The sequence below is a fragment of the Typopeltis vanoorti genome, chromosome 6, assembly GCF_054136105.1.
Source record: "Typopeltis vanoorti isolate ZY-2024b chromosome 6, IOZ_Tvanoo_1.0, whole genome shotgun sequence".
Taxonomy (NCBI): Eukaryota; Metazoa; Arthropoda; class Arachnida; order Uropygi; family Thelyphonidae; genus Typopeltis; species Typopeltis vanoorti.
In genome coordinates this window covers 149475838-149502139 of record NC_143554.1, presented here as the reverse complement: position 1 = coordinate 149502139, position 26302 = coordinate 149475838, and the positions used below count along the sequence as shown (strand labels likewise).

The following is a 26302-nucleotide window of genomic DNA, read 5'->3' as shown; positions in this document are numbered from 1 at the left end:
ATTTTTTTACGTAGTCCAGAAACCATAACAAACATGGATCTTTTTCAAGTCACTTCAGGCCTTCAATAAGCAGAGCAATGGTTTCACACTTCATGATAAAATCCCACCTCAAGACAATTACAAACATCCATGCTAACACCAGGATTCGGACCTATGGCCTGTTAGTTGGAGAAGGGGTACGTTAACCACTCGGACAAGCAGGTCGGAAAAATGATGAAATGTTTAGTTGGTGAAAAGAAGCATAGGGTCATTGGAGAAACAATTTCTAACCATCATATTTTTCCTTTGCATTCTTTATAAAATATATTAATTATTCTCCTCCGTCTATATTTCTATACAAAACAAAATGCCACTTCTTTTCCTTGGAAGAGTATATACTGCAAATTGTATCGCCCTCAATCCTTAACACTCTTTTAATTCCCCAGAGTGAGTACCTATGAATCGTTTTGTGATAAGTTTCCATGACTTTGTGATACATTATAACTGGTGTGTATAAAACAAAGGGACAAATGAATACAGCAAACATATGCTTCCTTTCGTATTCATAATCCTAACTAATATTATTGTTGCTCCTTTGCTTTATGTTCATTTTTTTTTTTTTTTTGTTGAGTTGCAAATGATTATAAAGCCAAGTTTCTTCCAAATGAAAAAAAAAAAAAAACTTGCTATGTCAGAGATCGACTAATTCTGCAATCGGAAGCAAAAGAGCTTTGAAAAGAATTGTAATGCGTGACTGGAATCAAACCTGTTAAGGCCTTTTTCTTCTTCACCTCGCGTCACGAAAATTTGCACAAAGGTACCTAAGACGCTTGCATTTTATAAATATAATTAATTTATATGAAATTAATTATATTTTTAATTATGCAATAAAATGTAAATTTCAAATATTATTTATGTGTTTAAAATCATAGGATATTAATATTAACAACCAGTAACATGGAGTGCGTACAGCATTTGATCAGAAGAGGATGTTTCTAATTTTTGTTTTTCTTTCCTTTTTTTTATTGTTCTTGGTACTGTCATTTGATGCTAGAATGGTTTCATATCTTAAAACTATTTCATGGGCTTCTGCACATCCTCATTGTAATCTTCATGATACTACATTAGAAAAAAATAAAAGGCAGTTGCATGTTATTGTTAGTTGCCGACCGGAGAAACTTTTTTATAGTGTCTTGAAAGTCTTACTTTCCGGAGGGGGGGGGGACGCTGCTGAGGCCACATTGTGGTTTTGAGACTGGATGCTCTGTATTAGAAATATGTTCAAGAATCTGCATGTTTCCATTCTCTTTTTTCTCTTCGCCTTTTGTAACATTAAAAATGCAACTAAGCCTAAATACGTACAGTGTCCCTGCAGTTAAACTAAAAATTAAATTCCCTCTAAACATAAGGGAACCCTTATGGCGGAGTCATAATGTGTTCTGATATTACTTGCCAAAGTATCCCGAACCTATAATCTCACCCTTTTTGACCTCCTGTGGCTTAAAATTAATTTGCCACTTATTAAATATTAAATAAATTGTATACCACAAAGCCCGCCAGTTCTGAAAGAGATATCCTCCCGATCTAACACATCTATTCACTAAACTGTACTCATCTGGCATCCACTCTTCAGCATATAAGAAAGCTCATATACAACCAGTTCATAAAAAAAAAGATACATGTTTACCATCAAGCTATCCACTTATTGCTCTCACACCAATTTTGTATAAAGTAACGGAGAACGCTATTAACTGTCAACTTTTTCAACACTTTGAAAACTGCAAACTAATAATGCCCACAGTATGGATTTGACCAGGCTAGATCCACAGGAGATCACCTATCCTTCACCTTTGGACCCATTCCATGGAGAGGTTGGGAGAAACCTGTGACATTTCTCTTGACATCTCCAAGCCTCTTGATAGGGTCGACTAAAGGGCTTTTCTTCAAGTTACGATCGTTTGGACTACCTTCATTATTATGTAACTGGATTGCTAGTTTCCTCTTAGATCATTTCCTACGTGTAATAGTGGATAGCGTTCTGTCCTCAGACTTTCCTGTCAATGCCGATGTCTCTCAGGGCTCTACCATTTCACTCACCCACTTCCTGATTTATATAATTTATATAAATGGCCTACTGTCATTGACTGCAAACCCTCTTCATGAGTTTGCTGATGATAGCACACTCCACTCGGACAAGCCGTGCAGCGCTCAAACATTTAAAGCTTCAAAATAATCTGTAATAAGTGTCCCGAAAACTGATCTCCACAGCATCTAGATTGGGTTGAAAGTAATAATTTAGTCAACTTGTTCAGTTGAATGCTTCCAAAAGCAGTTTTGCTTGTTTTATCGTAAAAACACAGCTCAGATCTTCTCCACTTTCTTTTGATAATGCTCAGCTCAACAGTCAAATCCAAATCTCTCTCTTCTCGGACTAACTCTTACTCCAAACCTTTCCTGGCACAATCATATCAATTCTATAGCATCAATAGCTTCCAAAAACTTGGCATTCTTTTCCGGCAAAGATGGTACTTTCCTGCCGAACAATTACTTACTCTTTATAAATCCCAAATTCGACAAACATTCTAATACTGCACTCATGTTTGTGGTGGTGCACATAAGACATGCCTAAAACATTTCCAAAAGACTACAATCTCCAACAGTTCAAGAAGAATATCATCGGATTACTCTCACCCGGCACTTGTTCACACACGGCATTTCTTTGCTACAGTCTCTTCTGTCTTTCGTGTGTGGGAGAAATATAAAAGAAAGCCAGTTATAGACAGTTATTGCTGTCGACGTCGATAGGTGTACATATTTATTTTATTATTTAAATTATTTATTTTGTTTATATTATTTTATTCTTAACTGTACTCGCTCTTGTTACTAGGAACACATAGCCAAGTGTAGTTTGCACAAAAGACTTAAATGTTCGTACTGCAGTGTTCTGCTATTGGAAAAAAATTTCGACCGGCATATAAAAAGATGTCCACTAGCCTGGAAGAATTGTTGTGGATGTTCAAAGCGTTTTAAAGTAGAAGTATTAGAGGTAAGGTTTTAAAAACGAAGTAATTTTGTGCAAAAAAAAAAAAATCTTTTTTCAATATTTTCTGAAAACTATCTCATTGTAATTAAAATTTAAGATATACAAATGTACAGTTCTAGTGCAACATGATGTTTGCCTTATTTAAAGTCCATATGTTAATTTTCTTGTGCGTATAACACTGATCAACCTGTCTATGTTACGGAAGGAACCTCCCGAATTTCCTGAATAAAAAAAATTCTCTCAAAGTAGAATTTAGTTTCAATCGGTCTTTTATTGGCAGACGTTTGCACAAATACTTGAACATGTTAATAATTGAATAATTAAGGAAATTTGATATTCAGTAGGATCTTCATTAAATTTTGTCGACTAGTTTCAAGATCATGTTAATGGCAAACACGGTAAAACAAAATTCACGGCGGATTTGCCAAAAACAACTCCACTGTCGTGTATCGCCATTTCTTTAGTCATTAAGTATGCTTTCAACAGTCCGAATACCTTTTAACATAATCCATGTTGCCATCAATACCTGTGATTTCCGGTTGCCTGACTTGTAAGAAAGTTTCCAGTTGAAGGCAAGTTAACCCATCTCATACGGCGGTTGAAAAGTTTTTGTTCTCTGCAGGAAACTTCAGTGTTTCATCCCGCAAAGTAGACAGGTTGGTCAGAATAATACAAGTAATTGTATTCTCAGTTAGTTCACATCCTGGAAAGATGTGAACCTAGAACACAGAACAAGGAATGTCCAACGTGATGTCAGCTGATGGTTTTGATCAGACGTAGAATGTATCAACAATTGATATATCGTGTCGATATATCAGTTTTACATAATATGATATATCATCCTCAGCCCAGTGGCTACAGATGAGTCCATCCTCCTTTTCGACGCGATAAACATTCATACGAATTTTTTCACTTGCAGAGGGACTAGCGGATTTCAGTAAGATGGGTTTAATATTTTAATAGAGGAAAATCCCTCCCCTTATGTACCCCCCCCCCCCACACCCACGTATGTACCGCTGGCGTGGACATTTGCATTCTTAGGCACTAAGTCTCTCTCTCTGTGTACAGTAATATCCGATTTTAAGATGGTGGATTCAGACTGCCATTCATCTAATCTTTCATGATTATTTTTATATAGAAAAACCTGTGGAGTATTCATAACTATAAATTCACACGTAAGCCACAATAATTAACGTTTTAATAATATGAAAATATTTCTTCTTAAGTATCGTAAGACATCATCAGTAGCACGGTTATAAATAACAATAGGATCGATCTGATCAAAGTCAGACGACATGCTGTATTGTTCCGTGCATTATCATGATTCAGTGAAAAAGAGACGTTGATAGTAGAGTTCTCTTATCATAGGTGTTGGTATAATCTTAGTGAACTTTATCATGACAAATATGCTCGTATTGACTAGAACGAAAACACTTTTTTTTTCTTTTTTTTTCTTTTCTACTTCTGATAATAGTAATTGCTATTCAATATCAGTACACTGGAAAAAGATGGGAGTGCTTGACACGTATTCACTCTCAAGATGACTCTCGATTTTATCAAAATAACTATTGAAGAGTGCTATGAACAGAAATAAAATATAACAATCAACTAACGCCTTTTATTCGTTTTAACCGGATCTAACTTTTGGAGACTGTAGGGGAAGTTCAATCCACACCCCGGTAGCCAGTCAGAAATAGCTGGCCCAAGACAAATTGTATATGGCGTCCGGTGAAGATAGACGGCTAACAAGTGCCGCCCTCTCGTGGTACATAATCCTAATACTATATTTACTGTCTGAAAATAATGTGGGTTCTAGGGTCGATTTTCTTGAGTTTACGGGACGAAAACCCGAGTTTCGGGGATAAAAAACCGCTTGACCCTTCCAAAGATCCACTAACACTAAGTCGAAAAACGGCTTAGTAAAAGTTCCTCTAGTCGGCGACTAGAATAGCATTTATGACACTCTTTCTTCAGGTGGTCTAGCGCGATGGAGAGCACACGCAACCTCCACCTGAACTATACATATATTGATAATATCTTTTTCTTCCTTTTACGTATTAGGCCTAGTGGCCTGTTACGGAACTGTTCTTAGTCCTTCGAAATAGTACCCGTCCCGTGGATAAGGTCGTTAGCCCTCTCCCTCCAGATGTATCCTGTGTCTGTAGATGCGTATGTTCATGGGACGAAACACCCAAGTTTCCAGATGAAAATACCCCTACCTTCGTATGCGACTGACGAACGCACCTTTCGTCGAAAGACACCTGATAGAGGTCTCTTTCTTTTAATCATTCTCGTTCCTCACGCCACCGACGGGAATCGAACCCAGGTCTTTCCACCCAAAGGGCTTCGTCTGTACAATATATATATATATATATATATATATATATATATATATGGGACGATAGAGGTCTCTTTCTTTGGACTGGGTCACCATGGGAGTAGTAGAACCAAAACTTCTCGCAGTGGGTAGAAATATAGGCTCTGGTCATTTATATATATATTATTTTTTGTGCATTTCAGATTCATGAAAGAAGCTGTGACCTCACCCTGGTCACGTGTGAACAGTGCAATGCTGAAGTACTTCGTGGGAATATGGAGGAGCACATACGTGATCAGTGTCCAGAGACCGCTGTCAAGTGCGATACCTGTGGAAAGTTGTATAGCAGATCAGCAATCGAAGTAAGCACATCTTCTATGTATGCATTATTCTGGTCACAGTATTTGTATTTTTTTTATTTGAAATTTTTAAATTATATGTTCTATTTTATTAAATATTTAGTACAACGTTGATATACGAGTGTGGTCTGAAATGTTCTCGGTCACGACCATACTTGGCAACACTATCAGCAAGATTGTTTTTTTTTTCAAAGTTGGCACATCTGTTGTAAGCATCCATGTGAAATTGCAAATCATTCTATCAAGTAGTTTGTTTTATACAGCTGTCTGTAGAAAAAGTGTTGTCTGTATTCCTTGAAATGGATAAAATTGAGTATCGTACTGTTATAAAATTCTTTGTGAAAGAAGATTTATCGTAAAAACACAGCTCAGATCATCTCCACTTTCTTTTGATAATGCTCAGCTCAACAGCCAAATCCAAATCTCTCTCTTCTCGGACTAACTCTTACTCCAAACCTTTCCTGGCACAATCATATCACTTCTATAGCATCAACAGCTTCCAAAAATTTGGCATTCTTTTCCGGCAAATCTGGTTCTTTCCTGCCGAACAATTACTTACTCTTTATAAATCCCAAATTCGACAAACATTCTAATACTGCGCTCATGTTTCTGGTGGTTCCCATAAGATATGCCTAAAACATTTCCAAAAGACTACAATCTCCAACAGTTCAAGAAGAATATCATCGGATTACTCTCACCCAGCACTTGTTCACACATGTGTGGGAAAAATATAAAAGAAAGCCAATTATAGACAGTTATTGCAGTCGACGTCGATAGGTGTACATATTTATTTTATTATTTAAATTATTTATTTTGTTTATATTATTTTATTCTTAACTGTACTCGTTCTTGTTACTAGGAACACGTAGCCAAGTGTAGTTTGCACAAAAGTCTTAAATGTTCGTACTGCAGTGTTCTGCTATTGGAAAAAAATTTCGAACGGCATATAAAAAGGAGATGTCCACTCGCCTGGAAGAATTGTTGTGGATGTTCAAAGCGTTTTAAAGTAGAAGTATTAGAGGTAAGGTTTTAAAACCAAGTAATTTTGCGCAAAAAAAAAAAAAAATCTTTTTTCAATATTTTCTGAAAACTATCTCATTGTAATTAAATTTTAAGATATACAAATGTACAATTCTAGTGCAACATGATGTTTGCCTTATTTACAGTCCATATGTTAATTATCTTGTGCGTATAACACTGATCAACCTGTCTATGTTACGAAAGGAACCTCCCGAGTTTCTTGAATAAAAAAAAATCTCTCAAAGTAGAATTTAGTTTCAATCGGTCCTTTTATTGGCAGACGTTTGCAGAAATGCTTGAACATGTTAATAACTGAACACTTAATGAAATTTGATATTCAGTAGGATCTTCATTAAATTTTGTCGACTAGTTTCAAGATCATGTTAATGGCAAACAAGGCAAAACAAAATTCACGGCGGATTTGCCCAAAACAACTCCACTGTCGTGTATCACCATTTCTTTAGTCATTAAGTATGCTTTCAACAGTCCGAATTCCTTTTAACATAATCTATGTTGCCATCAATACCTGTGATTTGCGGTTGCCTGACTTGTAAGAAATTTTCCAGTTGAAGGCAAGTTAACCCATCTCATACGGCGGTTGAGAAGTTTTTGTTCTCTGCAGGAAACTTCAGCGTTTCATCCCGCAAGGTAGACAGGTTGGCCAGAATAATACAAGTAATTGTATTGCTCAGTTAGTTCACATCCTGGAAAGATGTGAACCTAGAACACAGAACAAGGAATGTCCAACGTGATGTCAACTGATGGTTTCAATCAGACGTGGAATGTATCAACAATTGATATATCGTGTCGATATATCAGTTTTACGTAATATGATATATCATCCTCAGCCCAGTGGCTACAGATGAGTCCATCCTCCTTTTCGACGCGATAAACATTCATACGAATTTTTTCACTTGCAGAGGGACTAGCGGATTTCAGTAAGATGGGTTTAATATTTTAATAGAGGAAAATCCCTCCCCTTATGTACACATCCACCCACCCACCCACCCACCCACACACCCACACCCACGTATGTACCGCTGGCGTGGACATTTGCATTCTTAGGCACTAAGTCTCTCTCTCTCTCTCTCTCTGTGTGTACAGTAATATCCGATTTTAAGATGGTGGATTCAGATTGACATTCATCTAATCTTTCATGATTATTTTTATATAGAAAAACCTGTGCAGTATTCATAACTATAAATTCACACGTAAGCCACAATAATTAACGTTTTAATAATATGAAAATATTTCTTCTTAAGTATCGTAAGACATCATCAGTAGCACGGTTATAAACAACAATAGGAATTACATTAAAAAAAAACACATTAACGCGCATGCTAGAGGGATTCCAATATAAGCATGTGCACTAATGTGTTTTTTGTCATTTATAACTGTACTGATGATGTCTTACGATACTTAAATATTTACATATTATTAAAAAGTCAATTACTGTAGCATACGTTATAGTTATGAACTTATAGTTACTTTTCATGATTCATAAATTAGAGCAAAGCTTTAGACACAGGAGTGAACGATGTTGTTTTAGTGATTGAACGTGTCTCTTTCTGAATTTGTTGTAACGGACGTGGGTGCATTTGTTGAAAGGCTACACTTCTCCAGTATTGCAGATCGTTGATTACTAGATGAGAAACCGGGAGGAAAAATAATATTGATAAAAGGAAGTGAAATAGACAATTATCATTCGAAGCACTAGGGAGCTGAATCCTCCAGTTGTAAACAAAAACAAGAAATGTAATTCATCCCTTCAGATGTTTTGTCCACGACATGAAAACGGAACAGATTTTTTAAGTCATTTCATGATAGTGGAGTTGTCTGAGCTTTATATATACACATATATATCTTTTCGCGAATAAAGTCAACATAGTGAACACAAATAAGATTTATACCAGCTTATATCAGGATCGATCTGATCAAAGTCAGACGACATGCTGTATTGTTCCGTGCATTATCATGATTCAGTGAAAAAGAGACGTTGATAGTAGAGTTCTCTTATCATAGGTGTTGGTATAATCTTAGTGAACTTTATCATGACAAATATGCTCGTATTGACTAGAACGAAAACACTTTTTTTTTCTTTTTTTTCTTTTCTACTTCTGATAATAGTAATTGCTATTCAATATCAGTACACTGGAAAAAGATGGGAGTGCTTGACACGTATTCACTCTCAAGATGACTCTCGATTTTATCAAAATAACTATTGAAGAGTGCTATGAACAAAAATAAAATATAACAATCAACTAACGCCTTTTATTCCGTTTTAACCGCATCTAACTTTTGGAGACTGTAGGGGAAGTTCAATCCACACCCCTGTAGCCAGTCAGAAATAGCTGGCCCAAGACAAATTGTATATGGCGTCCGGTGAGGATAGACGGCTAACAAGTGCCGCCCTCTCGTGGAACATAATCCTAATACTATTTTTACTGTCTGAAAATAATGTGGGTTCTAGGGTCGATTTTCTTGAGTTTACGGGACGGAAACCCGAGTTTCGGGGATAAAAAACCGCTTGACCCTTCCAAAGATCCACTAACACTAAGTCGAAAAACGGCTTAGTAAAAGTTTCTCTAGTCGGCGACTAGAATAGCATTTATGACACTCTTTCTTCAGGTGATCTAGCGCGATGGAGAGCACACGCAACCTCCACCTGAACTATACATATATTGATAATATCTTTTTCTTCCTTTTACGCATTAGGCCTAGTGGCCTGTTACGGAGCTGTTCTTAGTCCTTCCAAATAGTACCAGTCCCGAGGATAAGGTCGTTAGCCCTCTCCCTCCCGGTGTATCCTGTGTCTGTAGATGCGTATGTTCATGGGACGAAACACCCAAGTTTCCAGATGAAAATACCCCTACCTTCGTATGCGACTGACGAACGCAGCTTTCGTCGAAAGACACCTGATAGAGGTATATTTCTTTTAATCATTGTCGTTCCTCACGCCACCGACGGGAATCGAACCCAGGTCTTTCCACCCAAAGGGCTTCGTCTGTACAATATATATATATATATATATATAACTTCTCGCAGTGGGTAGAAATATAGGCTCTGTTCATTTATATATATATTATTTTTTGTGCATTTCAGATTCATGAAAGAAGCTGTGACCTCACCCTGGTCACGTGTGAACAGTGCAATGCTGAAGTACTTCGTGGGAATATGGAGGAGCACTTACGTGATCAGTGTCCAGAGACCGCCGTCAAGTGCGATACCTGTGGAAAGTTGTATAGCAGATCAGCAATCGAAGTAAGCACATCTTTTATGTATGCATTATTCTGGTCACAGTATTTGTATTTTTTTTATTTGAAATTTTTAAATTATATGTTCTATTTTATTAAATATTTAGTACAACGTTGATATACGAGTGTGGTCTGAAATGTTCTCGGTCTCGACCATACTTGGCAACACTATCAGCAAGATTTTTTTTTTCTAAGTTGGTACATTTGTCATAAGCATCCATGTGAAATTGCAAATCATTCTATCAAGTAGTTTGTTTTATACAGCTGTCTGTAGAAAACGTGTTGTCTGTATTCCTTGAAATGGATAAAATTGAGTATCGTAATGTTATAAAATTCTTTGTGAAAGAAGATTTAAACCCAAAAGAAATTCATTCGAAGTTCATAAAAGTTTATGGGCATTCTTCTCCTTCGTTTTCAAAAATTAAGAAATGGGCTGCAGAGTTTAAACGTGGCCGTACCGGCCGTGAAGATGATCCACGTGAAGTCAAATTGCATGAAATTGCTGAGACCAGAGGCATTTCAAAAGAAGGTGTAAGATATATATTGCATGAAGAATTGCAAATAAAAAAGCTTTGAGCAAGATGGGTGGTGCGCTTGTTCACATCATATCAAAAACGCACTCGCATGAAAATCTCTGAACAATGCTTAGAGCGTTTTAACAAGAATAAAACTAATTTTGTGCGTCGATTTCTTACCATGGATGAGACATGGATTCGCCATTACACACCAGAATCCAACAGCAGTCAAAACAGTGGACAGAAGCCGGTTGTTCAGCGCCAGAGAAGACAAAGTCGGTTCAATGAGCAGGAAAGGTCATGGAATCGGTGTTTTGGGATGCTGCATTTTGTTTATTAATTATCTTGAAAAGGGTAAAACAATAACCGGAGAATATTATTTCGATATTTTAAAGACTAGATGAAAAAAGTCGTGAGGAAAGACACGGTTTGAAGAAGGGAAAAAAAACATCCTTCATCAGGACAAAGCCTGATGGATCTGCACTATGAATTATTGGATCATCCACCCTATTCTCCAAATTTGGCTCCCTCTGACTTCTGTCCTTTCCCAAAACTAAAAATCCTCTTCGCTGGTCAGCGTTGTTCTTCGAATCAAGAGGTGATTGCAGTTGTAGAGGGGTATTTTGCAGATCTTACTGAGAACCACTACACGGGATAATGGCGCTGGAGTATCGCTGGAATAAATGTATTAGTCTTAAGGGAGATTATGTTGAAAAATAAAAATAATTTTCAAATTATAAATTCGTTTTTTCATTGTTAGGCACAGAACGCTTCAGACCACCCTCTTATTTATTACTGGGATAAACAAGGAAAATTTGCTTTGGTCTTTAAACAACGTCTCAGCGATGCGACATAGCGATAGACAAAAGTATATAAAAAATGGATTTTGTTGTGTGTGTGTGTGTGTGTGTGTTTATTTTTAGAGCTATGCAGCAACATGTAATGTGATCTATTATCACGTGCAAACACTGCGATATGGAAGTAGTTCGCCATTATTTACCTGAACATTTACAAAAAGTGAGTGTCCAAAGACGAGGCTCACCATTAAATAGGAAGGAAAAAGAAGTAAATCACGAAATAATTTCATTCATACATTTTTTTTCTTCTTTTCCTACTCTCTTTTGAAGCAGATAAAAACGAAGTTTATAGATCATATTGTTAAAATTATTTCACGGGAGATTTCCTTTAATAAAATTAACAAATTATCTGATGGTTTTCTTTTATTTTTTCCAGACGCACGAGCTTTGTTGCGAGTTTGGTATTCTCATATGTGAACAGTGCAATGCTGAAGTACGTCGGAAAGATTTGGAAACGCACCAAAAAGATGTATGTCCGGAGTTAGATGATAAATGCCCCGCCTGTGGAAAAATATATCAAAGGAAAATGATGAAAGTAAGCATAGATCTCCTTGGATTATTAACAAGCATTATCAAAATCTAATTAATTAACGAGCGGTTAAAATAAACAAGCTGAAATTGAAATAAGATTCAAAATTTCTTATTCATAGAAAAATATAATATCTTTTTTGTCTAAAATAACAGTCAACATTTATAAATAAGAAATTGGTGTTTTTTTATAATGAAAACATTAAAATAACTGCAAAATTTTGACCAAAATTTAAAAAAAAAAGACATTTTGTTTACTAATGCCAGAAATATTCGAAATAAGGGGAACTACATTGTTGCATTCCTTGAGTTTATTCGCCCCAAAATTGTTGGTATCAGCGAGACATGGTTCGATCATGATGACATCCTGACAAGAATAAAGTTGAGTGGATATGATAGTTTTGGTGAAGATAGACAGGGAAGAAAAGGAGGAAGAGTACAGTTGATGATAACAGATGAGTTGTGCCCATTTAAGATGGATTTGCAAGGTGCAAATAGTGGCTAGGGTTTTGAATAGTTCAGTGCGAAGTAGAGGCGACCTGGATGAAATAATTAGTTCGGTGTTGCTACACTCGTAGACCTGGTATTAACAAGCCTGGTAATATGGAGGGTAATGAGAAGGAAATGTATAGGCAAATTACCCTTTCTAGCCAGAAACGATTTATCATTATGGGCGACTTTAATTATGGTAATATAGACTGGAAGCAAGAGACTGCATCTGGGGTAAAGAAAATGAATTTTTGGAGTTTTTGAAAGACAATTACCTTAGGCAGCACCTCACGGAGGGTACATGAGGATAAAGGTATTGGATTTGGTTATCTCATCAGATGATGTTATTATAAATGGGGTGTCGAATCTTTCACCAGTTGGTGAAAGTGACCACGAGGTGATCCTTTGCAGGATGACCAGTCATCTGTTAGAAAGAAAAAAAATTGAGACATCTGTTAGAAAGGGATCTTCTTCTTCTTCTTCATGCATTAGATGTGATATCTGTTGCGTGAAAAAGAAGAAGGTCCCCCTTTTTAACAGACGTTCTGAAATGACTGGTCTTCCTGTTCTTCTGTTGTTCTTTGGGTTTCCAACTATAAACTTATTTTATTATTCTATCTTCACTTTTCTTCACATGTTCAATCCGTTTTATTCTTCGGGTTGTTACCAATTGTTTATTGCTTGTATTTCACATTGTTTTCTTATATCTGCATTTTTTATTTTATCTAGGGTAGTTTATTTACTATTTTTTTTAATATATTCATTTCACCCGTGTTTAACATTTGTCTTATTTTTGTAGTGTCTGGTCTTGTTTCTGCATTATATGTCATAATAGGACTGATTACTGCTTTTTAAATTCTGGTTTTTGTCTCTACTCTAAGATGTTTATTTTTCCATATTGTTAGAAAGGGATGCATGCGGAATTATCCATCATTCGCTTTTTAACAGGCACTTAAGCGCCCATGGCCTTCTAAGTATCCTTAGACTCTTCGCAACCATAATATGAGGATAAGGCGGTTACTCATATGGCTCTAAGCGCATTCTTGTATGTTAATTGCATGTGTTCTACTGAAGGACGAAAAACCAGAGTTTCTGGTGAAAAAAACCCACCTCAATATGAGACCGACTAAGTCACCTTTAGTCAAAAGAGATTAGATAAATGTTCCTCACGTCGTTGACGGGAATCGAACTCAGGTCTTTCCGAACAAAGGGCATCATCTATACCGACTGAGTTACGAAGACTCTGTATCTAATTATAAGGCTTGTAATTATGAAATGCCCAGGAAACAGCTTGCAACAATAACTTGGAATAAGGTATCTGATGGAAGGGATATCAATGATGTTTGGGCCTACCCAAGAACTATTTGGTGGAGGCAATATCAGAATGTATTCTAATGGTCAGGAGGATAAACACAGCAGGTGTGAAATGGATGAATCGCGAGGTAAGGTGTGCAATCTGGAAGAAGCACAAGATGAGTGGTTATAACAACCAGTTGCATGAGAAGTACAAAGAACAGATGAGGAAGGCGACTCGCTTGATAAGGGTAGCAAAAATGCAGTATGAGCAACAGTTAGTTAAAGCGGTCAAAATAAAATCTTAAGAAGTTTTTTCGATATGTGTCCAGTAGAAGAAAGAATGATTATGGTAGGATATGTTTGACTGGAGAAAAACGGAGGAATGTTAACCACTGCAGAGGGTATAGTTGAGATTTAATGAGCAATTTATAAAGGTATTTCAGCACTTGAATGCAGCGGGAAAAGAGGAGGAGGATGAACTGTTAGTAAGTGAGCAGGAGGTATATGAGGAATTGAGTAAACTTGATGTAAATAAGGCTGTAGGACTTGAAGCTATTTCATCACGTGTTTTGAGGGAATGTTCCAGATAGCTAACAACTGCTTTCACATATATTTTCAACATGAGTCTCTCACTGGTCAAGTTCTAACCGAGTGGAAAGTGGGTAAAATTGTTCCGATTCACAAGAAATCTGATAAGAGGACTTTGAATTATAGACCAGTCCCTGTGTACTAGAATTGTGAGGGGATATGTTTCTGAAATTGTGAAGACAGCACAGCGGATAATGGGAATGATGCGGAGGGCACTGACTTGTCGAAGTAAGGATGTTATGGCTCCTTTGTATAAGGCTTTGTTCAGGACAGACATGGATTACTGTGCACAGATTTGGTCACCGTGACCGTGTTTTCAAAAAGATGAAAATGTATTGGTAAAGGTCCAAAGATGATTGACTAAGGTGGATTTTGGTCTCCGGAATGTTGAGTACGAAAACAGATTGAAAAAAAATGCAATTTGCAGAAATTGGTGGATAGAAGGAGGAGGGGGGGGATATGATTGAGACATATAAGCTGTTAAGAGGTTATTACCAAATTAATGTCGGGGAGGTTTTGCAGAGAACAGGTGAAGATAGAGTTCATCCTTAGTCCTTGGAAGCTGTATAAGGAGTGTACGAGCAAGGGGGGGGGGTGAGGAGCTCGTTTTTGCATGGAAAATGTTGAGTAATTGAAATGCATTGCCCGAGAGTGTGGTGAGCGCAGAGACAGTGAATATATTTAAGGCGCGGTATGATAAACTGTGTGTAACAATGGGACCTCCAGCGATGAGTCTTTGACTCCATGGATGTTTTTTAAAATAATAATTATAATAATACTATTTTTTGCATACATATAATAATTACATTATAAATTTAAGAAATCACAAAATTCAAAGATTATAAAAATTAAATTGATTTCTGAAATTTTTTCACACAATTACAATAATTGTCTTCAATGACATTCCAGCTTGTAATTTTTACAAAATTCAGCACTAAGTGCTGCGTATGTGATTCATTTTCTACATTGCATTTCAATTAAAATTTGATAATAATACTTTTTTGCATGTATATTTACAACACGTGTTCTTCTAACATAAGATTACACGGAAGTTTTGCATAATTGATAATTTTTTAAATTTTTTTATTGATCTGTTAAAATATTTATAAGTTGCAATGTCACATACAATAATCATCTTGAGTGACATTGCAACTTATAGTTTTACAGAATTCAGCACAAAGTGCTACATTTTCTGTAAAACATTCGACAACAGAAACCATGGATTTCAATTAAAATTTAAAAAAATACTTTTTGCCTCTGTATTATTGTATTTACAACACATGTTCTTCTAATATTTACAATAAAGATTATACAGAATTTTTGAATATAGAATATAGATAATAATGATAATAATAATAATAATAATAATAATAATAATAATAATAATAATAATAATAATAATATTTTTATTTTTTATTTTTTTATAAACGACTTATTTGTTTTTACAATTAAAATGATAAGGTTTACTATCACAGAGTATCTGCACACACACACAATGAAAAACATATTATATTTTCTGTACAGTACGAAAATTCGATATACAAAATGCAGAGTACATTTTATAAATATGAATATACATTTTTTTTTAAACTAGCTAAATATGGATTGGCACCAATGTGCACACAATTCACGATACAATGCAGTAATGCAGCATACACACACACACACACAATTCAATAATAATAATAATAATAATTTTTTTTTACATTTTTTATGTCTCAGTATAAGTTACATACAATAATAATATTTACAGTATTTACAATAAGTATTATACAGAATTTTTTTTTTTTTTTTTTTTATCTCAGATGAATTGTATACATAGTTGCTGTAGTAATTATATGTATATTATATTTATAACGCATTACAAGTGTGTATAACAGATACTTGCAAGTTAGTAATTTTCTTCCTCGAAGCTTAGCAGAGCTTATCTGAGGAAGATAATAGATGACAGAGGGTGGTGGTTTCATGGTTGTGTTCCTATAGTGGTCACAAGTCAGGTGTTAATTTTACTGTTTGTTGGTACGTGCTTGAAAGACTTCGACTGCTATTACAGTTTAACTTTTTTTTTGTGCAAATAGGGTTGGATTTAGACATGGTGTGTTTGTTTCTTTGTGTTCTTGTAGTGGTAGTTTTTTGAGAGGGGGGGGTTGTCGTAGGTTTGTATGTGTGTGTGTGTGTGTGTGTGTGTGTGGTGGGGGAGAGAGAAACAGGAATTGCTCTAATTTTCATTCTCGCTATAATGTTTATATAGCGCCTGTTTCAGCTCTCTGTATGTTCCTAGGTTTCTGTTGTCGAACGGCAGTTTGTTTATCATGTCAGGTACGTAGAAGTTTCGGATGGCTTTTCCGTGGTGATTGTTGTAGTTATATGTTATGAAATTTGTTGACTGTGGTCTTGTTATTTGATATGTTGTTCTGGTTACTCTATATGTTGGGCTGTAGTAATGTTTTAACATGACTGTGTAGTGGCATAAGTGTTTCACCTTAAATATTTTGTGTTTTGTCCATGCTTCCTGCATAGGAGTGGGTTGTTCCCAGACTATCAGTTTTACCATTTTATCTTGCAACCATTGTAGTCTGTTAAGTCTGTAGTCTGCGCAGAATGCGTATGATGTGATTGCATATCTTAAAATGTTTTCACATAATGCTTTATACATTAGTATTTTTATGTAGGTTGGGGCAATGTCTTTTAATCTGTATAGTCTGATTGCTATTATCCTAAACTTGGTATGTAGGTAATTTGTATGGCTATTCCAACTTTGATCAGCATCGAAGTGAAGTCCGAGATAGCGTGTTGTTTCCATCTGTGTGATGGTTGTGGTTTTAGGTTCTGCACTTTGTGTATAGGAAGATGAATGTCGGATAGTGAGATATTTAATTTCTATGGGCAGGGTTTGGGGGTTTTTTGAATACAATTAGCTTTTTTTTCCAGGGTTTATATATAACCAGTTAGTGATTTGATTGGTGTCGTGTGGCATATTTGTGTAAGCGATATTTGTTGTTGTGAATGGATACTATGGCCGTGTCGTCTGCGTACTGGAAGATTTTACTTTTTAGGGGGAGTTGGCTTATGTCGTGTGTGTATATGTTAAATAGAATGGGAGATAGGACAGCTCCTTGTGATACTCCACAGGTTACATGTACCTCTTTGCTGTATGCTGATCCTATACGTGTGATGTGCTTTCTGTTTTTCGTGTATGCTTTAAACCACTGGAGTAGACGACCTCCAATTCCATATGGGTTAGTTTCGCTAACAAGGTTTTGTGTGTTAGTGTGTCAAATGCTTTTGTTAGGTCAATGAATACCACTAATGTTATTCTGTTTTTATCTAATGCAGCGTTTATTAGATCTGTGAAATCTTCCAGGAGTTTTGCTGTTCCTTTATTTTTTTGAAAGCCATACTGTGTTTTGGGTTTGATTTGAAAATTTTCAACGTATGGGGAGAGTTTCTGATGCACGCTCCATGATTTGGTTGATTACAGACAGCATGGCGATGGGTCTGTAATTATTTATAATGTTTCTTTTTCCCTGTTTGTAAATGCAGTCTTCAGTGTTTCAGGTATGTGTCCCGTTTCGAAGCTTTTATTTAACAGTTTTTGTATAACTGGAAGTAGGTCGGTTGAGTGTCTTGATGTCTTTTGGTCTGATTTCGTCTATCCCCGGTCCTTTGTTAGGATTAATTTGTTGAATTGTCAGTCATAGTTCTTTTGTTACTGTGGGGAACCACATCGACTGGGTTGCTAGTGGACCTAGTGGGGAATGTTCGTTCGTGTAAGAAAAGGTTGTTTCTTGTAGCTTTTGGACAGAGTTTACGAAATGCTGATTAAAGTTGTTTACAAACTGTTTGAGGGATTTGGGGTCGCAGGCAAAGCTGTGTTTTATTGTTTCTGAGGCAGTGGTTCTGTGTATATTTTCCAGCATTTCATTAATCAGGTGCCAGGTTTCCTTTATGTCATTCTGAGCTGTTGTTAATTTGTTGCTGGAATAGTTGCTTTTTTGCCATTCTAATCTGCGTTGTTAGGAGATTCCGTTTTCTTTTGTATTCAGCTTTTAAAGCGATATTGTTCGGCGATTTCTTAAGTTGTTTCCATAGGGCATCTTTTCTTTGTATGTCTGTTAGTATGTTGTCTGTTATCCATGGATTTTGTTTCGTTTGGGGGCATATTTTTATTTTTGTTAATTCTTTGTTATATATTTTGTTAAATGCAAGTTTAAGATTATTATATACTGCTTCAGCAGGGTCTAAAGATGCTATCTGCATCTAGTCCGTTTTTCTGATTTCATCGTTTACTATTGTTTCGTTCAGAATGCTATAATACTGTTTTGTAGTCTCAGTGATTTTTATGGGTTCTGGTTCAGTGTGTAACTGTAATGCTGTGAAATAATGGTCTGCCAGTTTGCATGTTATGACGGCTGCTGTGTAGCTGTTTGGAGGGGCCCTTATATTTATATGATCAATGCAGGATGAGTTTGTTGTGTTTCCGACTATCTCTTCTCGTGTATACGACTGTATGGATGGGGTTATGTTATATGCCAATAATAGGTCTAGGTATTGTTCTGTGTTGTTATTTATGTTCCTAATGTTTATATTAATGTCTCCTATTATCATCAAGTTTTCTGAGGTATCTACCTCCGTGGCTGAAAGCCATCTGTTTAGTTCTTTTGGGAATTTTGTGGTGCTTAAGTTGGGTGGTCTGTATATTGCGTTTAATATCACGGAGTTTTCTTGTTTGATGTTTTTAATTTCGATGCATATGTTTTCTGCGTATTCTAATTTATAATTTATTTCTGTTACTTCTAGTTTATGTTTGGTAAATATTATTATACCTCAGCCTTGTTTTGTTTATCTGCAGTGTTTGTGTTGTTGGAAATGTGGCATTTGGTAGGTGGATGCCTCTTCATTTGTCGTAGATACTTCAGTCAGTATTAAAATGTCTATTTCGTCTATATCTTCCTTCAGATAAGCTTGCAGGGTCAGCCAGTATTTTTGAATGCTTCTGATGTTGATGTGGAGAATAGATAGTCCTTTTTGGCAATTGTCACTTGTTTCCATTCCGTTATTGATTTCAGAATGTGGCAATTATCATGTTCCGGGGTGATTACGTCTGCTTGATGGTCTGCATTCATGTTGATTGGTGTGCTGTTCCTTCTTTACAAGTTGTCAATATTCCTTTCAATGTGGCAGCCTGTTGAGGTCATCTACGGATTTTATTTCGATTGGTTTTGCGTCTTGTGTCTTTTTAAGGAATATTTTGCTGTCTCTTATCCATATAAACTGGCAATTGTTTTCCGTTTTTACTTTCCTTGCTTGGTAGAATATTTTCTGATAATATGGCGTTAGGTATTCGGACAAGTATATTCGGGTGTTGTTGTGGTCTCCTTTCAGATCCTTGACTACTGGTTTTTTAATCCTGCTAGCTTTTATAAGTGTAGTTTTTGTTGGGCTGTTGGTGAGTCGCACTACGACGGGAGAAGGACGGGTATTATTTTCTCTTTTCCTTCTTTGTGGTAACCGATGCACTGATTTTTGTCTCTTGATTCAATGGGAGAGCCAATTTTTTGCCTTAGTTGTATTACAGTGTCTCTTAGATTATCCGCAGCTATTTCTGGAATAATAATAATAATAATAATAATAATAATAATAATAATAATAATAATAATAATAATAATAATAATAATAATAATAATAATAATAATAATAATTTTTTTTTATTGTTCTTTCAAATATTTACATATGTACAATGATCATCTATTCAGTATATTATTTTACAAGGTTCAGCACTTTGTGCTACATATAATGAGATTTAAATAGTAATGATGATAACAGTTTTTTTTATATATAACAATCATAATAATAATTTACAATTATATTGTTCAGAGTTACATAAGTTGTAAAATATTACATGTTGTGGTTTACTATTTTTTTTTTTTCAAGTTTGAAAAGGTGTGATTATACAACAGTATTTACACATATGCAATCTGAATAATATGTGTCCTTATTTTCACAAACATACGGTGTAAACGCATGATTTACTTTTAAAATATTTTTTTTTACATTGCATACATTTGTTACAGTTATTATATACATTACATACATTTGTTAAAATTATTATATACATTACATACATTTGTTAGAATTATTATATACATTGCATTCATTTGTTTACATATGATACATTACTTACATTTGTTTACATGTGATATTTACATTACGTACATTTGTTTACATGTGATATTTACATTACGTACATTGGTTTACATATAATACACACATTGGTTTTCTTGTAATACGTACATTACATGCATTTGGTTACATATGATACATCTTGGATGAGAACTAATTTTTTTTTCCTTTCATCCTCGAAGCTTAAATGTAAGCTTATCTGAGGATGACACCAGTTGGTTATTATGTATTGTTTTTTTTTTGCTGTGTTTGGATGCTACGGAATCTATGATTGAGAAATTCGAGCGCGCGCACTCACACGCACACGCACGCACGCACCCCTCCCCCACACACACAATAAATTGGAATGTACTGATGCGTCGCTGAACTGGAAGCCTGAGCGAATATATTGTGTTTCATTAAGTTTGTACGGTATTTTGGGTGCTTGTTTCTTGTTCGTAGTATGTCCTTAGAGCTCTTTTCAGGCTATTGTAGTTTGTAAGGTTTCTGTATTCAAAAGGTAATTTGTTTATCATGTCTGGGATGTAGAAGTTTCTCGTGGCCTTTCCGTAGTGATTATTGTATTTATATGTGATATAATTAGTAGTCTGAGGTCTTGTTATACGGTATGTATTTCTGACTGTCCTGTAGTTGGCATCGAAATAATGTTTTAGAAAGGCTGCATAGTGACATAAATGTTTTGCTGTCAGTATTTATAAGGTCGTGATTTTCTCTTTGTTCCCAAAAGATCAGTTTTGTCATTTTGTTCTGTAGCGACATTAATCTATTTAATTTGTAGGGTGCACAGAAAGCATACGTTGTTATAGCGTATCTTAGTATATTTTGGCATAGTGCTTTGTATATTAGTGTTTTTAAGCGTATGGGAACTATGTCTTTTAATCTGTAGTGTTTGCAACTTATTGTTCGGAGTTTGTTGTGTAGATGTTTTATATGGCTATTCCAGTTCATATCTGAATCGAGGTAAATTCCAAGATATCGTATTGTTTCAACCTGAGTGATTGTAGTGGTTTTGCTGTACTGTGTGTTTTTTGTGTTGGAAAGTGAATGTTGGACAGTTATATATTTGTTATCAACTGGTCGAGTCAGTGGATTTCTGAATATCATTAATTTTGTCTTTTCTGAGTTTAGGTGTATGGAGTTTTTCGTGAGCCAGTCTATGATCAGATTTATATCATGTTGCATATTTGTTTGGGCTATGCTTGCGTTATTATGGATGGATATTATTGCTGTATCGTCTGCGTACTGGAATATCTTACCTTTGAGTGGTAACTGATTAATATCGTGAGTGTAAATGTTGAATAGAGTTGGGGAGAGTACAGCTCCCTGTGACACTCCACAGGTTACTGGTAGCTCTCTGCTTCGGTTTGATCCGATACGTGTGATATGCTTTCTATTTTGGAGGTAGTTTGTAAACCACCTGTGAAGAGGCCCGTCTATTCCAACATGCCTCAGCTTTTCTAACAAGGTTTGATGTGTAAGTGTATCGAATGCTTTGGTTAGATCTATAATGACTACCATGGCTATTTTGTTTTTGTCTAAGGCGGTATTAATTACGTCTGTAAAGTCTTCCAAGAGAGATGTTGTTCCCTTATTTTTCTGAAAACCATATTGTGTTTTGGGGATAATATTAAAGATCTCAGTGTATGGTGTGAGTTTCTTCAGTATGATCCGCTCCATGATTTGATTGATAAATGGTAATGTTGCTATGGGTCTGTAATTGCTGATTAAATTATTTTTCCTTGTTTGTATATGGGTGTAATTATGGCGGTCTTTAGCATACTTGGTATCTGTCCTGCTTTAAATATTTTATTTATTAGCTTTAGTAGGATTGGACTTAAACTAGTTGCATGTTGCTTTATATCTTTAGGTCTGATACCATCTGTTCCTGGGCCTTTGTTTGGTTTGATTTGATGTATTGCTGAGAGAAGTTCTGCTTCTTTTATGGTTGGGAACCATAATGTCTGTTTTGATCGCGGTCCAAGTGGAGGGTCTCGTTTTGTGATTGGGGGAATATTTCTGTGAAGTTCTTGGATGGAGTCTGCAAAGTATTGGTTAATGTCATTTGCTAGTTGTTGGATAGGTTTTGCGTCTTTCATGAAGCTGTATTTTATGGTTTCGGAGGCAGTGGTGTTGGGAACAGAATCTAGCATCTCATTAATCAGATGCCAGGTTTTTTTCATGTTGTTTTGTGCGGAGGTTAGTTTGTCTCTGTAGTAGCTTCTTTTTGCATTTCTGATTTGTGTTGTAAGGCGATTCCTTGTTATCTTATATTCAGTTTTTAAGGTTGTGTTATTTGGATATCGCTTTAATTCTTTCCATAAAGCGTCCTTTCTGTGTGTGTATTTCTAGGATTAAGTTTTGTGTTATCCAAGGATTTTGTGTTGTTTTTGAAATTCGGACTTTCTTTGTAGCTTTCTTATATATTTCCTCCAGTGTGAGTTTAATGTTGTTGTATAAGATATCTGCTGAATCTGATGCCAGGTGTTCCCAGTCTGTTTTTCTTATTTCGTGGTTGACTATTTCTTCGTCTATTATTGTTTTCTGTCGTTTTTCTTCTGTGGGACATTGCATGGGTATTGTCTTGGTGTGCAGGTTTAGAGCGATGAAGTAATGGTCTGCTACTTTGCACTTTATGACTGATGCAGTGTAACTATTTGGTGATGCTCGGACGTTTATATGGTCTAGACAGGAGGCAGTGATAATATTTCCGAATATTTCTTCTATAGTACATGATGTTATTGTTGGTATTAGATTGTACATGGATAGTGTGTCTAGGTATTGTACAGTGTTCTTCTGGTTTTCATTTGCAATATTTATGTTTATGTCGCCAATTATCTTTAGGTGTTCGGTTGAGCATATTTCTTGGCTTGAAAGCCAGCAATTGAGTTCGTGTAAGAATTTTACCATGTTTAGGTTTGGTGGCCTGTAAATAGCATTTAGTATTATGGGATGCTGTGTATTCGTGGTATTAATGATTTCGAGGCAGATGGTTTCAGCATGCTCAAACTGATAGGCAATTTCTTTTGCTATTAATTTTTGTTTCATAAATATTAGTATTCCACCCCCCCCCCTTCTTGTTTGGCGGCATGATCTATGTTGTTGGAAGCCTGGAATTTGGAAAGCAGTCGCTTCGTCATTAGTTATGGATACTTCTGTAAGAATTAATATATCAATAATATCAGTGTAATTCCTCAGATAAGCCTGTAATAATAACCAATGTTTTCGGATGCTTCTGATGTTAATATGCAAGATTGAGAGACCTATCGCTTGTACCGTGTTTTGTTTCCATGCATCAAGAGATTCGAAAGTACAATTACTGATGTATTCTGGTGTAATTACATCTATCTGATGGTTCACATTCATTTTTGTTGTGTTGAGATCTTCTTATTGAACTAAGTTAGAGTCTTTTGATTCACTCTGGCAACCTGTCTATATTTTCCGAGCTTTTTATTTGTATAGACTTTGAAGTCTATGACTTTCTCAAGAATATTTTGCCGTCTTTGATCCATAAAAATTGATACTTTTTTTCTGTTTTTTCTTTTCTTGCTTGGTACAAAAGATTCTGATTGAAAGATGTTAAATATTCAGATAGAAAGATTGGTGCATTGTCTTGCGATGCATTTAAATCCTTGACTACTGGTTTTTTCAGTCTGCTGGCTTTTATGATTGTCTCTTGTAGCCTTGCTTGTCAGACGAACTATGACTGGTGCCGGTCGTGACGAACCTTGCTTTCTGTTCTTCCTGGGAAACCGATTTATGGTCTGAATATTATTATGCTGTAAGGGGATGTCAATTGCATGGCCTAACTTTAGAACTACGTCTCAATTATGAACTACTAATACGAACTACTACTACAACTACTACTACTACTACTACTAATAATAATAATGGCTCCGTTAAATTACATACACATGATTATCACAGATGAACATTACGTATAAAATAACAATTTTTCTATTTTCATCGTACAGAGTATTTACATATTTATAATTAATGAATTTACACTTGATGCTCCGTACATTATACTGTACGTGGTTTAAGGCACATTATTTCTTTTCAGTATTTTTCTTTGGAAACAAATTCGTTATTATTATTTTACGCCATACTGACTGTTTTGTAACATAATTTGCAGTCGTTGATTATGAGGATTACGTGTAGATAAGTGAGGCAGATTAATCCCACCTACTTCGATGCTTGGGTTAGCTTTTATGAAGATAGTGGGATTAGCCTTCACTATTTATGTTGTTATTACTGTTCATGGATGGGATGTAGGCATTGGAGGCTGGTGATTTGTATATTGTGTTTGTATATGTGTATATTGGCGTTAATGGCATGGTAACTTTGTTGGTATATTTTCCAGAGTTCGTGTTTTAATGTTCTGTAGTTATCTGTGTGTTTTAAATTTCTTGGTAGGTTGTTGAGTTGCGTGGGTATCTGATGTGATCTCAAAAAAGAACCTTATGAGTTACTGAAAGGTGTAGGGATATAGAGAGTTGTTGTAGGTCGTGTTATACGACATGCGTCTCTGTTGTTTCGATAGGTGATTCAGGATTTTGTGTATCGCCATGTACTGGTCGGATATTGGTTGTTGCTTATAAGGTATCGTATAAGGTGTCCAAATCACTGTTGACACAATTTTCCTATGTAATATTTCTAATTTTGTTAGGTGGCTGATTGATGTTTTTGCATAGACTGTTATACCCTATCTGAGTAGGGATGCGCAGGTAGGAGTTTTTTTATGTTAGACGGAATAATGTCTTTTACTTGGAAGAGTTTTGCTGCGATAATCCGGAGTTTAGTAAAAGACATTTAAGGTGGCAATCTATATAGAGAACGAGGTATTTTGCATGTGTTACAGGTTTGATTTCAGGATATTGACAATTATTTTTGTTATTAATACAGCGGTATGTGTGACAATGTATCAATAGTGGTGCGGGGCGCATGATTCTTGGGTTGTATATTATCAACATGTGTTTTGGTGCCGTTGATTAGAATTGCATTTTGTTAGAAGTATGTTGTGATTTCATTTAGCTCTTGTGCTTTTGTAGAGAGCCGTGTTGATGTCTGTGTGGATTGCTAGTAGTGCGGTGTCACCTGCGTACTGAAATATTCGACTTCTTATGGGCATGTTACGAACATCGTTAATGTATATGTTGAATAGAGTGGGTGATAATATGGCGCCTTCAGGGACACCGTGTTTTATTTGTATACTCCGGCTGTGACATGTAACTACATTTGTTAACTGTGTTCTGTTTGAGAGGTAGTTCCTGAACCATGTATGCAGTGTCCCTCTTATACCTATTGAGTATAGTTTGGTGAGTAGTATGTCATGTTCAAGTGTTTTAAATGCTTTGGTTAGGTCCAGCAGTATATGGTCGGCGTACTTGTTTTTGTCGAGAGCTTTGTTTATTGCGTCGGTGATGCCTTCTAATAATGTGATGGTGCTTTTTGTTTTCTGAAAGCCATATTGGTTTTGTGAGATGATGTTGTACTTCTGTAAATAGTTCTGTAGTCTGGTGTGTGTTATTTTTTCTAGAATTTTTGAAATGACTGATAGGATAGCTATTGGTCTGTAGTTCTGAGTATCGTTTCTTTTAACATGTTTGTAAATTGGAGTCATTATTGCAGTTTTTAGTTATTGTGGAATAATGCCCGTGTCGAATATTGTGTTCACGAGTTTCAAAAGTATTGGATTTATTTGTTCAAAGTGTGTTATAAGGTCTGTGAGTCTTATTTTGTCTATTCCTGCAGTGGTCTTTGGTTTTAGTTGTAAGAGTGCTCTTCTTTCTGTTCCTGTTTTGTTACAGGTGGAAAATACATAGTTTGTTGTTGACTATGTGTCGGTAGTTTTTTGTTTATCGTTAGCAGATTGTC

The 26302-nt window shown here is 35.7% G+C and overlaps 1 protein-coding gene across 1 annotated transcript in view; it reads left to right on the top strand.

Annotated features, from left to right (window-relative positions):
- The window catches only part of LOC150106088 (uncharacterized), a 58472-nt gene that overhangs the window by 10640 nt on the left and 21530 nt on the right, over positions 1-26302 (top strand). The window contains exons 6-10 of the mRNA XM_090393838.1: positions 2867-3025; positions 5543-5701; positions 6558-6719; positions 9821-9979; positions 11721-11879. Of these exons, the coding sequence (XP_090249964.1) occupies positions 2867-3025; positions 5543-5701; positions 6558-6719; positions 9821-9979; positions 11721-11879 (798 nt within the window). The remainder of the gene's footprint in view (positions 1-2866; positions 3026-5542; positions 5702-6557; positions 6720-9820; positions 9980-11720; positions 11880-26302) is intronic.